The sequence below is a fragment of the Colletotrichum siamense genome, assembly GCF_013390195.1.
Source record: "Colletotrichum siamense strain Cg363 chromosome Unknown KSG_Cg363_contig02, whole genome shotgun sequence".
Lineage (NCBI taxonomy): Eukaryota > Fungi > Ascomycota > Sordariomycetes > Glomerellales > Glomerellaceae > Colletotrichum > Colletotrichum siamense.
The window spans coordinates 6,748,572-6,762,077 of NW_023501015.1; the positions used below are offsets into that span (position 1 = coordinate 6,748,572).

The 13,506-nt window shown below is 56.6% G+C and overlaps 6 protein-coding genes across 6 annotated transcripts; 3 read left to right on the forward strand and 3 right to left on the reverse strand.

The window, feature by feature from the left end:
- Positions 1-657: 657 nt before the first annotated feature.
- CGCS363_v003764 (uncharacterized protein) lies at positions 658-2,029 on the forward strand (the record flags this gene model as incomplete). The annotated part of the gene is made up of 2 exons (XM_036635613.1): positions 658-985; positions 1,053-2,029. The coding sequence occupies 2 exons, from the start codon at positions 658-660 to the stop codon at positions 2,027-2,029; spliced, it is 1,305 nt and encodes a 434-aa protein (XP_036500234.1).
- A 733-nt stretch (positions 2,030-2,762) lies between these two features.
- Araf43A-3 (Extracellular exo-alpha-(1->5)-L-arabinofuranosidase) lies at positions 2,763-3,986 on the forward strand (the record flags this gene model as incomplete). Its single annotated transcript, XM_036635614.1, has 4 exons — positions 2,763-2,893; positions 2,957-3,512; positions 3,561-3,773; positions 3,828-3,986. The coding sequence occupies 4 exons, from the start codon at positions 2,763-2,765 to the stop codon at positions 3,984-3,986; spliced, it is 1,059 nt and encodes a 352-aa protein (XP_036500235.1).
- A 1,828-nt stretch (positions 3,987-5,814) lies between these two features.
- Positions 5,815-6,666, reverse strand: POF1 (Nicotinamide mononucleotide adenylyltransferase; the record flags this gene model as incomplete). Its single annotated transcript, XM_036635615.1, has 1 exon — positions 5,815-6,666. One exon carries the CDS (start codon positions 6,664-6,666, stop codon positions 5,815-5,817), a length of 852 nt encoding a protein of 283 aa, XP_036500232.1.
- A 247-nt stretch (positions 6,667-6,913) lies between these two features.
- alg-2 (Alpha-1,3/1,6-mannosyltransferase alg-2) lies at positions 6,914-8,376 on the reverse strand (the record flags this gene model as incomplete). Its single annotated transcript, XM_036635616.1, has 2 exons — positions 6,914-8,136; positions 8,199-8,376. The coding sequence occupies 2 exons, from the start codon at positions 8,374-8,376 to the stop codon at positions 6,914-6,916; spliced, it is 1,401 nt and encodes a 466-aa protein (XP_036500233.1).
- Positions 8,377-9,130: 754 nt separating this feature from the next.
- Positions 9,131-9,958, forward strand: ECI3 (Enoyl-CoA delta isomerase 3; the record flags this gene model as incomplete). Its single annotated transcript, XM_036635617.1, has 1 exon — positions 9,131-9,958. One exon carries the CDS (start codon positions 9,131-9,133, stop codon positions 9,956-9,958), a length of 828 nt encoding a protein of 275 aa, XP_036500230.1.
- Positions 9,959-10,167: 209 nt separating this feature from the next.
- On the reverse strand, positions 10,168-13,392 carry CGCS363_v003769 (TBC domain-containing protein; the record flags this gene model as incomplete). Its single annotated transcript, XM_036635618.1, has 1 exon — positions 10,168-13,392. One exon carries the CDS (start codon positions 13,390-13,392, stop codon positions 10,168-10,170), a length of 3,225 nt encoding a protein of 1,074 aa, XP_036500231.1.
- Between the last annotated feature and the right edge of the window lie 114 nt (positions 13,393-13,506).

The window sequence follows — 13,506 nt, forward strand, 5'->3', positions numbered from 1 at the left end:
AGCTGATCGAAAACTACCAATATCATCGGGGTTGTCGAGAAAACAAGTTTGCAACGTCGGCTTAGCCTTGCGGTTCTACTTCAAGCGCTGCACGCTGTGTACTTGAGCATGATGAGATGATCCAGTGTCCACCTACCGTCGTCAAAAGACTTAACGCTGTTTCTTTACCCCATGTAAGCACAGCAGAATCTTGACGTCTGCCAAGATTCGGAGCTTATTGCCGAGATGGATGCTAGGCACATCGAAGCACCAACAGGCATTAGCGTAGCAAGGCGGATTCACCGGCGAACTTCTGCTTTTCCTGCCTGAGAATTGCAAAAACATAGACCCAATCTTTTCGTCATTCACATGGTGCTTTTTGAAATGGAAATACAACACAGCGATAGACAGCTCAAGCGCCTTCTGCAGTGCCCGCGGCCGTCGGATCGCTGCCCAGCCTGGTTCCTTTTCCACTTCACACCGGAAAGCCCCAGCTAAATATGTGACGCAGTAGAGCGGCACAGGAGGCCGCCCATCGCAGGCTCCAACATGAACCTTTATCTAGATACATGAGTGCACGCTCAACCCAATCTCAATTGCTTCACACCACAACCAATCCCAACCAATCCCAACCAATCCCAACCATAATCTCTCGCTTGCCTACGCCGACGCAGCACGATGAACGTCTCCCTGAGCCAAGACAGCTCCGGGCCCATTGTCCGACTAGAACTACCCAACGATTGGCCCGAATACGAGGTCAGGAATGAGTTTAGCGATACCACGGAAATGTGCTTCGTGCGTCTCGCTGCCCAGTTCGCCGCCGGCGAGCTCGATCTTTCTGGGTACATGGATGGGTTGTTGTCGCATCTGCAGAAGAACGGCCCGAGACACAAGTGGGATGTGCCTGTCAAGAACGGGATGGCCAATTTTATGGAGCTGGACTTGTTTGCTGGAGCAGTAAAGAGATGGTTCCTAGAGCCGAGCTTTGTTCCGCTGGAAAAGGAAGGTGAATTATGGTCCCTAGTAGAACCATCATGCGTCGAGACCGAGCTGACGCTATTCGCGGTGTATAGACATATCCAGGTTCAAAAAATTGGCCATCCTCGCGTGGACGGTCAGTGACCCTGGCGAATTCGATCGCCGCTGCCAGCAGACTGGTCTTGACCTGAACTCTCTCACGTCAGAAATGGCCGACCTGCTCCTTGTAGTCTGCTACTGCAGGCGTCACACAGCCCTCTTCGCCCACTTTATCAAAAGCTTTCCGAGCCCACCACTGCAGACCACATTCGATGCCGTGGAGAGTCACGTGCTGTACAACACCCGCCTCGACCCCAACACAACTCTCTTCCAGCACTCACCGAAAGCGATCACCAACTCGTCAGATGAGATAACCCTGTGGACAGAAATCCTCAACTCGCGCTGGCTGCATAATCCGATCGACGGGGAGAAGGATCAATTCCTGACTATACAGGTCGGCGCCGTGGGCATATATACTAAGGAGACAGACGGCAGTGCGGCCATGGGCACACCGATAGCGAAGGCGTATCTTGTCGCGTTGGCTCAGAGGGGTCTGTATTATGACTTGCCATCGGCCGGGAGGTTCCTCGCGTCGTGTAAGTCGGTTACGCAGGCACGCGAGTTCCTGGCCATATTCCCACCGGAAAAGATGAAGCACGGTCCCGAACCGTCAGCATATGAATCTGGGTCCATGATTGTAGATATCGCGAACTCGCGGGAGGCGGACGGCGAGGTGAGGTCGGCCATTATGGAACTCGCGCTGGAGGAGATTGGAGGGATGGATGTGAATGCTACGGTGCCGTCTAATCCATGGGAGTATGATATGCCGGGCTGTCCAAGGTCGCCGCATTTCAATGGTCTACATGCGGCGGCGTCTCGGGGGGACAGGGCCTTTATTGAGTTGCTTATTCGGCATGGGGCCGGGGTGGAGGAGAAGGAGAGGGTGACGGGCTTGACTGCGGCTGGGTTTGCGATGAAGGAGGGACATACGGAGTTGGCGAGGTGGCTTAAGGGACTGAATGAGTCTTCATGATCTGCTGTAGTAGGGTTCAGGAGTTCATCAACTTGATTAGGCGGAATGGCATATCAGACTTGAGAAAAATCTCATTATAGTTGCTTTACTTCTTGTAGTCCTGAACCGTATCTAATCATGTCGAGCTGGTAATACTGGTAGCGGATCAGAATGAAGAAGCATTCTCGGACTATGTTATCATATGTAGACTACCTGTTTATCGATGCCCGCTAATGAGCTCATGAGGCGTAAACGTGCGTTTCGGTTAGTTCATTTGATCAAAGAGCCAGACTCTCAGGCTGCTGATTCTTCCAGTTCTTTCTCGCAGATGAACTAGACTTGACAACGTCACCTTGGGGCATGCCAACCCTGTTCAATAAACATTGCTAGGGTATGATTGGTCCGGCTCTGGTCTCTTTGGGCGACCGAGCTGCTGGAATTGGCAAGCAGCATCGTCAACCCCACAATCTCCGCACCAGCATCTGTGGGGTTGACGGTTGATCATGCGATCAAGAATGGAGAGAGTCCCCGTGAAGGTCCTAGAGGCTTGGCATGGGTACGGTGCATTTGTCGTGGGGTTTGACCTCACGCGCGGATTGGTGCGGCACAGGCCGACGGAAATCCGGAGAAGTGAGCAGCGAGCTTCCGACTTATAATAAATAGAGACCTCTCCAGAAGAACGCAGAAGCCATGCTGGATCTCGAGTGAGAATCGGACTGCATCACGTACACACCAACGGCCAAAGACCGCCAACATGTTGTTCAACCGGGGATCAACTCTCCTGGCCGCCGTGTTCTCGGCCGGCCTAAGTACGGCCTTTGAGAACCCAGTGAGAGAACCTGCTCCTGATCCGTCACTCGTCTTCGCAGGCGGCAATTATCACCTGTGAGCACATCATCAAGCGTAAAGATTGTCAGTTTAGGAACATTGGCTGATCTTCAATAACAGCACGTTCACTTCCTACAATCGAATCACCATCGTCCGCTCCAACACGCTTAGCGGCCTCCCCAATGGCGAGCAAAAGACCATCTGGACCGACACGAACACCACCCGCAGCGCCAACATGTGGGCGCCCGAGCTTCACCAGATTGACGGCGTCTGGTACATGTTCTACTCCAGCTGCGACTCAAGCCTCTCATGCTGCGACAGCTGCTCCACGCGTGTCCTGCGAGGATGCGACGCTGCAGGCCCCTACGATTGCGAGTTTCAGCATCTAGCCGACTTGATCCCACCCGAAGGCTCAAGGGGAGGCCTCGATGATAACTTCGCGTTCAGCATCGACGGCACGTTTCTCGAGGTCCCGGGTTTCGGCAGATACCACGTCCTGAGCATCAGAGATAATGAGTTCAACCAAGCCCTGGCCATCACTCAGCTTAACACGGACAGCTGGACAGTCGGCGCCTGGCATGTCATTTCTATTCCGGACCAGCCTTGGGAAAGAAACATCACTGGAGCCAACCCGCCTCCTTCTGACGATTTGATCGGCGTCAATGAAGCACCCCACGTAAGCTTCATCTTCCGAGACAACCCTTGAGCGTGCTGACACTCGCAGCCCTTGTACCACGGTGATGACATCTGGTTGTGCTACTCCGCTTCCAACTGCGCTACGCCCAACTACTCATTGGGTCTTCTCCACTGGAACGGCGGCGATCCCCTTCTGAAGAGCTCCTGGGACAAGACAGGACAGGTCTTCTCCCAGGCCAATGGGCTCTATGGCACTGGCCACAACTCCTTCTTTACCTCCCCAGACGGAACCGAGATTTGGGTGAGTCGTACAAACAGAATTGACCATGAACTATCACACTAACGTGCTCGGCAGAATGCTTTCCACGCGACAAGGAACTCGGCAGGATCATGCGGTGGAGATAGATTCACGTCTGCTCAGATCGTCACGTTTGATGACAACAACAATCCCAACTTTGGGGTTCCACAGCCGTTGGGGGAGATCTTGACACCTCCGAGCGGAGAGGCGAACTGAAGAATCGGAGAGTCTCTCAAGACCTAAATAGAGAGATATTTAGACCGATATTCTACCGCTAATACAAAGCAGACGAGTATCCAGAAAGGTCCTTGACAGTAACGGTGCTATCCCATTATCGAGCCCACATCCATCACTTCTCTATCTATGTCCTGATTCCGGAAGCAATTATACCATCATTGCTGCAAATTCTGTAAATATGCTTGGCGTCTCGGCCTCCTGCATCATTCTTACCATCGCTTTCTTGCTTAATCCCTTCTGCTTGCCGTACCCATCATCCAGATGGGACAGCTAAGTCATAGTAGAAGAAACGTACCTCGGGCGTGCGAGCCAACCGCGATTTTGGACCCCGGTCGCGCTGTCGTAGCATGGAAACTGGCTACGATGGCAAAGGGTGAGCGTTGGCATAATTCTCAGATTCAGGTATGTTGCAGTTCGCTGTCACTTGCGTCTGGCTGTCATGCCTACGCTGTGAACCGCGAAGCAAATGGAATACTGCTCGTTATAAAATGAATGTTCTCGATAATTCAGAGATCTCTGCACAATGATGCCGATAGAGTCACCCAATGGATTTTGTCATCTGGCCATGATTGCCGTCGTGCAATGTTCTCAGCTTTGCGCCATTGCCTGACTTCGCCATCACGATGTGGCCTAGATCCAGGTCGCTCCCTGCTCGGCTTCGTCTGTAATCTCTGCCTACAGCCGTGTATCCCTGTTGAGATGGTCCCAAATCAGCCCTAGATTTTCAGCTGTGCCTCCACAGCGGCGCGGGAGTATCCCAACGAGAGCTTCAGATATGTACATGTGGTTGACAGCGATGTCAACGGATACACAACCTACCACACTTGGCCGAATCTCCGTCGCATAAATACGTGCGTTCTCTAGCGTAATGTCCTGAACGAGCTAATGACATTCCATGTCAGCCAAAGAGGCAGGTATTTAATGGTGAAACAGACTTAGAAAGTCTGGCAGCAATGAGCTTTCAAGATCTCAAGAACGGATGCAAATGCACTGCTCTCTGCCCAATGCGATTGCTCTCCTGTTATTGCATCTAATTGTTCGCGGGAATATGCTCGACATCATTGTGTCCCATTGATGATGGCGTCTCTCATCTGCTGTCATGTATTAGCCGGAGATGCACAATGAATACTACCCAGGTGTCACAACATGGTTTCAGTCCCCTGTTTGCGTGACCAGACTCTCCTTCAACTCATTCGTCTCCATGCTTTCCAGAAAGGATCTTCTCCTACCTTCACGGAACGGACTACTGAGTCGTATTGCTACATATATGATTTGGAGAAGAGGAATCGTCAGTTTCATAGCTTTGCTCTTCAGCACACTGCCCCAGAAAACTCATCCCCTGAGCTTCCCTTAAATTTCTGCCTGAACAGGGCCCATGCTCGTCTTGGGAGATTGTCTTCATCGTATTTTCTGTCCAATCTACGGACCGTTGGACAATAGTCTTATATATTAAAGAGCTCTGCGAGCTCTCAAAAGAAGAGCTGAGAACACCAGCCAAAATGAACCCTTTTCCGCAACTTGGATACAAGGCCTGATTCCTGTGGTTTTCTCTGGGCCGTGACAAGTGCGAAGTGACGCATAATTCAGAGGTTAACGGCACCGTCCGTCACCAGTCTGGTATTCGCAAGAACATACTCAAGATGGACTTTCATCCCGCCATTTCAATCTCGTTGTTCACACAAGCAAGATCACCCACACAAAGGCGGGTCCTCATAGTCCTCAAACAATCACCAGATCATCACGATCTGGGCAGATTTGCCTTCTATCCGTTCATCACGTCTACCCCCTCTCTTTATATACCACTCACTCACTCACGATACAACCCATCCTCCAAAACCCACCTCCTAACCCTTTCGCCAAGCAACCCCTTCAACCCCTCCTCATCCCCCCGTCCCGCCATCTCCCTCACCCGCGAACTACTCACAACCTCCCCCTCCGTCCCCGTCACCAACTCAACCCTCTCCGCCCACTCCCTCTTCCCCCCCACCTCCTCCAGCCCGCCCTCCCTCAACCCCTCCAAATACGCACGCTGCTCCCCTTCCCCGCCCCACTCATCGCCAACCCTCAAACTAATCCTCAGTTTCCCCCGTTGCAAAAACAGGCCCAGCGCGCCCTTCATACCCCCCTCCGCCTCGGGGTAATACTTCGGGTTGAAGATGCGTATGAGCGTATCATACCCCGCCAGATACACCTGCTCAAACCCATCCCCGTAAAACCCACCACCCTCCACAGCGCGCGCCTTGTCGTGAAAGAAAGGCATCGTCGTCACGCCCACATCAACCTCCATCCCTTCCTTCGCCCCCTGAAGCGCCAGAAGGTCCTCCGCAAAAGCGCACATCAGCCCCAGCCGCACCGCAAAGGCGACCGGCTTCGGGGCCTTGTCGGCGTTGTTCACGGCCAGGAGGAGCAGCAGCCGCGCGCCGGCGCCGGCTTGGAGCGCGGACGTGGCCATGCGCAGGTGCGCCAGCGTGGGCGGGTTGAAGCTCGAGTCCAGCACGACGAGGCGCTTCACGGGCTGCTGCGGCCGGCGCGGGGACGGGGACGGGGCGGCATTTTCGCGGTGGTGCGGGAGGGTGCAGAGGACCCTGAAGGCGTCTTGGGACGATTGAAACGAAGATAGGGAGCGGGAGAAGAAATCGACGAGCGCTTTGCGAGACATTTTGGTTAGAGTGGGATGGGATGGGTGGTGGTGGTTGATGAAGTGAGCACGACGCGTGCATGTCACTGCTTGGGCGGAATTTACCCCGCTACGTGGGGGTTGGGTGTGGGTGGGGTGCATCGCGCCAGGGGTTCGCAAGGTAGAAGAAGTAGCGTAAGTGTAGGTTATATGATCCGTGGAACGGGTTGATATCAACATTGACAGGTATCGTACAAGAACAAATTTACATCCCAAACATTCACCACCTTCAATCTCTCTTCTGAGTCTTAGCCAGCATGCTCGAGGTGGCCAGTCCAAACGCAAAGAAGATACCAATGCCGAGGAAGTTGAGCACGGCATTGATCCACGGCGGAACCCTCTGCCTGTCCGCCAAGTCATCGAGAATCTTGTCAATCCTCTCCGCCATCTTCTCCTGCCCGAAGCCGACGCGCACCCTCTGCACGCCGTCCGCACCCATCTTGTCCAGCTCCTTCTTGCTCATCTTGTTCAGCACCGTGTCCATGACCTTGGTCCACTCCTCCACCTGGTCCGGCTCCCGCAGCCAGCCGGTAGTGCCATCCATGACCGTCTCCGTCGGGCCGCCCGTGTTCGCCGCCAGCACCGGGACGCCGGCCAACATTGCCTCGAGGGGCACGATGCCAAAGTGCTCGTTGGAGGGCGTGTATACCAGCAGCTTGGCCGACTTGAGCAGGCTGTCCTTCAAGCTCGAGGGGATCGACAGCAGGAACAAAACGGGAATGTCCGCAGGCGCAGAGAGCGCCGTAATGATGTTCTTGGCCGTGAACGACTCGAGCCCCAGGTCCTTGGCCAGCGTCTCCAGCTCCTTGTGGTAGTAAAAGTTCTCGGCGCTGCGCAGGTCGTACCCGCCAGCGACGACCAGCCGCGTGCCCTTCCTCTTCTCCTTGGGCAGCGCCGCGAACGCCTTGACGGCGAGGGCAATGTCCTTCTTGCGCTCGAAACGGTTGATGCTCAGGATGATGTTCCTGTCAGTCCAGACGGGCTCTTCTGTCGAAACAGCGTCGCTCTTCTTGGGGTCGATGTCGACGCAGGGGTAGACGACCTTGAAGTTCTTCTTCTTGGCGAGGGCGGGCCAGGCGCGGATGGCGACGCCCTTGGTGAAGCCCGAGTTGACGGCGATCTCGTCGGCGAAGCCCATGCTCCACTGCTCGACCCAGTCGAAGGGGACGCGGTAGAGACGCTTCCACCAGCGCTCGCGGCCGAGGGCGAGGTACATGTCGGGGAAGTGGCAGTAGAAGAGGATGGGCGCCTTGGGGACGAGGTATTGCAGGAGGGGCAGGCCGGCAGAAAGCTGATCGACGAAGAAGAAGTCCGGGTCCAGGGACTGGAGCTCGCGGGTGAAGTAGATGTGGAGGAGGAGGGTTATCTGTCGGGCGATGGCGCAGAGGATGGTAAGGCGGCCGAGGATCGATTGAGGGAGCCAGTCGCCGTGGACACGGACGTCGAGGGTTCCTGCGAGGGGAGCGTGTCAGTTGAGGCTCCTTCAGCGGCGGCATTGAGGGGGAGAGTGGTACCATCTCGAGCTTCCTCGAAGCAGTGGCCCTTGTCGCAGTGGCTCGTAAAGATGACGACCTTGCAGCCACGGTTCTGGAGTCCAACAGCTGCATCGACGACGAGGCGCTCTGCGCCGCCGATGCCCAGGTCGGGATGGAAAAAGACCACCGTCTTTTTGCCGTCGTCTTTCTCCGCCATGGTTGCGGTCGCTGTGTGCGTTGTGGTGGTGGTGTGGTGTGCAGACAGACAGCTGATCTGCCTCTTTACGAGAGGACAGAAATGCGACTTGAGACGAGTCGCAAGCAAGTGGGACGAATTGACCTGGTCGGAAGGAGCTCCCCTCTGGGTCGTCTGTGATTGGTTGCTGCAAGTGGAACAGCTCCTTACATAAGAAACGCCCAGGTCCGGGGTCGAGTCGAGGCGGCATCTGGGGTGCGTCAGAAGCGCTGCAGACTGGCGGCTAGTCTTGATTCTCAGGCCTTCACATGTGAAAGCCCATCTCCAGACTGATCCCGCGTGAGCAGGCCAGAAAGCCAAAAAATAATGGCAGCCATCTTCATTGGAGGATTAGCGCCTGTGCGTGTGAACCAGACACCTTTAAGGTTGGTGTGTCAGCCAGACTGCCGCCGTGCATTGCGCCGTGATTAGTCGATATCTCCTGTCCCTTTCGCATTCCGTTTCCCGAACCGAGGTCACCGTCGCTTACAAGTAAGACTGGCCATCCTCATTCAGCCGCCTTGGTCTGTCTACTACCTATCTACAGGTCCATCTTTCAAGCTTCATCTTGGATATCTCATCTCAAGCAGCTGTATCCTTGAGCTGTCATCTGAACTATCCAGATATCTCAACTCAATTCGAAGCTCCCAGCCTATCCGTCCCACCCCTCTGCTAAACTCTCATCCTTACCGATAGCTCCATCTCCCCCAAAAGACACCATCACCAAAACACCAAAATGTCATCACCAACCCCCCTCTTCACAATCCCCATCCCCAAACTCGACTCCCACCCCGGCGGCACCATAACCTGCACCACCCCCTCCCCGCTCGTCTACCTCCTCACCTGGTCCTCCCCGCCCGACAACCGCCTCACGACCCCCTTCTGCCGCGCCTTCCTCGCCGCCCTCGACATCATCGAGTTCTCCCACCCGCCCGGCGTCCTCCTCACCACCTCCGCCATCCCAAAGTTCTACTCCAACGGCCTCGACCTCGAACACGCCTTCGCCACCCCGGGCTTCTTCCCGGACCCCCTCTACAAGATGTGGAAGCGCCTGCTCACCTACCCCATGCCCACCGTCGCCCTGCTCCCCGGCCACGGCTTCGCCGGCGGCTTCATGACCGCCATGCACCACGACTACCGCGTCATGAACCCGAGCAAGGGCTTCCTCTGCATGAACGAGCTCGAGTTCGGCGCCCCGCTGAAGCCCCCTATGAGCGGCATCTTCCGCATCAAGTGCTCGCCGAGGGTCTACCAGGAGATCGTCCTCGAGGCGAAGCGCTTCGGCGGGCCCGCGGCGCTCGAGGCAGGGCTGGTCGATGTGCTGGGCGGGATGGACGAGGCGCTGAAGCTCATCGCCGACAAGAAGCTGACCGAGAAGGCCAAGTCTGGGGTCTATGGCGTCTTGAAGGCGGAAATGTGGCGGGAGAGCGCGTTTTATCTGAGTAAAGAAGAGTACGATGGCGAGGAGGCGCGGTGGGATGCGAGGGAGGCGCTGGAGAAGAAGAGGATCGAGGAGGGCAAGAAGTTTGCCGCGGACTGGAAGGCCGGCAAGGCCAAGCTGTGAGCTACCTTTATGATGATTTCAGACGACTTCACGCAAGCAATAGACAGGACAAATGGTTCAAAAAGCAACGCTACAAGGATCGTGTATTGTATGTATGTAAAAGACGCTGTTTTGACTGCCTTCCCAATCGGTCAGGGGGGTATCATGGACGTCCATAAAACACCAAAAAATGCAACGCGGCCTCTCCCGCGAACTGCTCCCTCACGCCTCTACTGCGCTTCCTCAGCCGGCGCATCGCCCGTGGCTGCCGCTTCTCCTTCTGCTCCTTCTACGCTGACAACAGCCTCTCCATTGCCGTCGCCGATATCCTCCGCGTTTCCGTTGCCGTTGGCCTTGTTGGCCCTTTTAGCCCTCTTAAGCTCGTTCGCTTCTTCCCTCTGCCTGGAAAGCCTCAGCTCCGCCTGGATCGCCTTCTCCCTCCGAGCCTCCACGTCCTCGCGCTTGACCAGTTTCCTAAGACCGTCCGACGCCTTGATCATGTTATCGATACTGATGGCATGGTTCGTCATCTGCCCATTAATGTACGAGTACACAGCCACCGACGTCTCGCACTGTAGAAGCTGCGACTCGTTAAGCTTGAAGAGCGCCAACGCGACTTGGAACAGAAACGTGCTACCGTCGTTCATGCATAGCACCACGTCCCACACGCGAAACAGGGCCTCGGCGGAAAGGCATCTCGTAAACACACTGAGGAACCATCCCAAGGTCAAGGCTTCGAGCTCGATGCTCAGCTCATCGAAGTGCTGGGAGAGCTTTGGAAGCACCTCGGCCACATATTCTCGCAGAACAAGCTGGTCAGCACGAGAAGATCGAAGGCTGTGGTCATAGTAGCCAGCTGGCAGGATCTTCTCTATAATGCTCGACAAAATCCAAAAGGCGTCCTCTGCCGAAGGCATGATCAGCAGCAGGTTGGCCGCAATGGCATTCATGCCCTGGCAGTAGCCAACTTCAGGGTTGCGGCGAGCATACGCCAACAGGACTTCGTTCAGCTTTGTAACGCCTGGTCCCTTGCGGAAGAAGATGTTGTCGGTCAGCGTTCGATTGATGTCCGCCTGGATCTGCGAGACCACGATAGGATCGTCCGCTTCGTCGAGGCGGGCAATGGTGTCCTGATAATAACCTGGGACTCGGAGAGTTGTGGCACCCGAGCATTCAGACCACACCTTTGCACGCAAGTTGACGGGGATGCCGCCGAGAACCAGGTTCCTGAGCTCCGTACGCTTGGCGCGGCCGACTTTGCCCTTGATTCCGAGGCCGGTAATCCCGATCAGTTCGCCGTCAGCCAGCGCTGCCTCGGGCAGGTTGACGGCAGGTCGCTCATACCGAGCCTCAGCTGCGGCCGCTGCAGCGGCTGCCGCGGCCTCGCCGTCCCGCCGCCGCTCGGCCCTAACCTTGCGCAGGAACTCATTCCAGCGGGCTGCCTTGTCTCGCTGCAAAGAATCATGCAACTCGCCCATGTGCTGGAGAAGCAGCTTCACCGGCTCGGTGTCGTCTCTAACAACAGTCCCCGCAGCTGCATCGTTCTCAACGGGCAGCGTTGCCTCGCTCTCGGTGACTGAAATCGTAGCGCTAGCAATGGGAACGAAGCCGCGCTCGTCAGCCGTGATGAGGCCGGGAGACTTCATGCCAAGCTCCCCTCCCTCGAGCACCTCCAGAGACGGCGCGCTGAGTGCGGGGGTGTGAGACAACAGCTCCGTCGGGAATGTCGCTAACTTGAGGTAATCTTGCCACTTCTTGGGTTTGCCTTCGCTCGAGCGTTCCTCAGCGGAAGAAGGGCTGTCGGGTCGCTCCTCGCTGCCTCCGGGACTCGGAACTTGCTCTTCTTCAATCATCGACGGGGACAGATCCGAGCGTCCATTAGACAGCATCTCGGCTCGCCCTCCTAACTTATAACGGCGAGCCATCTGCGCCGCTTCACGCTGTCTCTTCTTCCTGCGCTGATCGTAGATAAACCCGAAACGGTCGGTAAGATACTCGCTACCGACATAGTTGTTGTAAATGTGGGTCAAGGTTGGAGGTTGCGTCTCGGGCGGGAGAATCGCATCCATTTCGACGGGACCATAGCTCTCCTGCCTGGGCGTGGCGCTCGTAGGGCTGCCCGTCATGGTGTCCCATCTCTCCTGAGGCTGTGTTCGCGCTGTAGTCGCCCCAGGAGGAGGATTGTTCATAGGTCCTGTTCGGCGCATGGCCATGAGTGCCTTGGGACCGCCCTGGGTAGAGACCACCCTGCTCGATTGAGTCGTCTTTGCACTAGATGTAGACGATGCTCGAATGGTCGACTGCGGCTGAGTAGCACTATTAGATCTGCCGCGGTTGGGGCCACCCTCGCGCGTATTGATGGCGCCTCCAGCGACCAGTCTCATGAGGCTGGCGGCGACTGAGGTGGACGCCTTGCGAGACCCAGGTGGGCCAGACTGGATGCTAGACGCCCGACTCGGAGTTCTGGGCGGAACATTCTCGGGCGCAGCGCTCTCCGGCGGCGGGCTGAACAGGTCATCCTGCAGGCCCGGCCGCCTGTCACCGTACGACTGCGCTCTGAGAACCGCGGCGGGTTTTGTGTCGTCTCCGTTGACGCTGTTGGGTCCGCTGTTCTTCCTGCTCGTGCCGCCCCAGAGAAAGTCCTTCCAGCCCCTCGTCGTACCTCGGCCATCAGCGTTGGAGGGGATAGAGAGGTTGCTGGCGCGGACGGTTGCTTCATTGTCGGTCTGACCAAATACGTTGTAAATGACGGTGTCCTGCATAGCGTCGCTCATCAGATCCGAGAGGCCGCTCTCGTTGCGACGGTTGCCCGGGCGGGAGGTCTTGACATCGCTCTCGATGGCCCGCAATCTCGTCTCGAGGTCCAGGTTGGACAGCCCGCATTCCAGAATGATCTTCCGCAGAGCCCTCTCCCTTTCATCGGCTTTCCTCCTCAGTTGGGCGATCTGAGCGTCGCGCTGTGCCAGGTCGGTCGCGAACTGCCTGATGAGGGGCACGGCGCCGTCTCTGGCAATCAGTCGGTGGATGTGTTCGTCGTTGGCATGGTGCAGGGCGCCAGGTATCTTGTGCGTCGAGATGGGCGAGTCCTCAAACAGCGCATCGCGGGCAGCCTGCTCAGCAGCGGAGGTGCTGCCGGTGAGGTTGCCCAGCAGAGAGAAGGCGTTGGACCTGGCGTCAGAGATCTTGCGGACGGTCGCTGGGGGCTCGGGCTCTGGGTCGGGGGTGACGGGGTCGAGAGGGAAGGAGGTGTCTCCCCTTGGCGAGTCTGGCGAGAAGGAGGGGAAGCTCGTCAGAGACTTGTCTTCGGAGGCGGCGACAGAGCTGGCGGAGCTTGAGGGCTGGGAGTTGAGCTTCGATCGTTTGCCGCGGACGGTAGAGGAGCGGGCACTCCTCATGGACGTTGCGCTCTGCTGGGAGATGGAGCGCGCAAGGGGAACTGAAGGCTCTGAGTCCATGGCTGGTGTTGGTTTTGGCGGGTGATGACACCAAACGTCATGGTTTCAAGAACAGTCGAGGGTTGGCTGTGCGAGCCAGCTGGGGCGACGGCAAGAGATGCTCAGAGTTGTTCC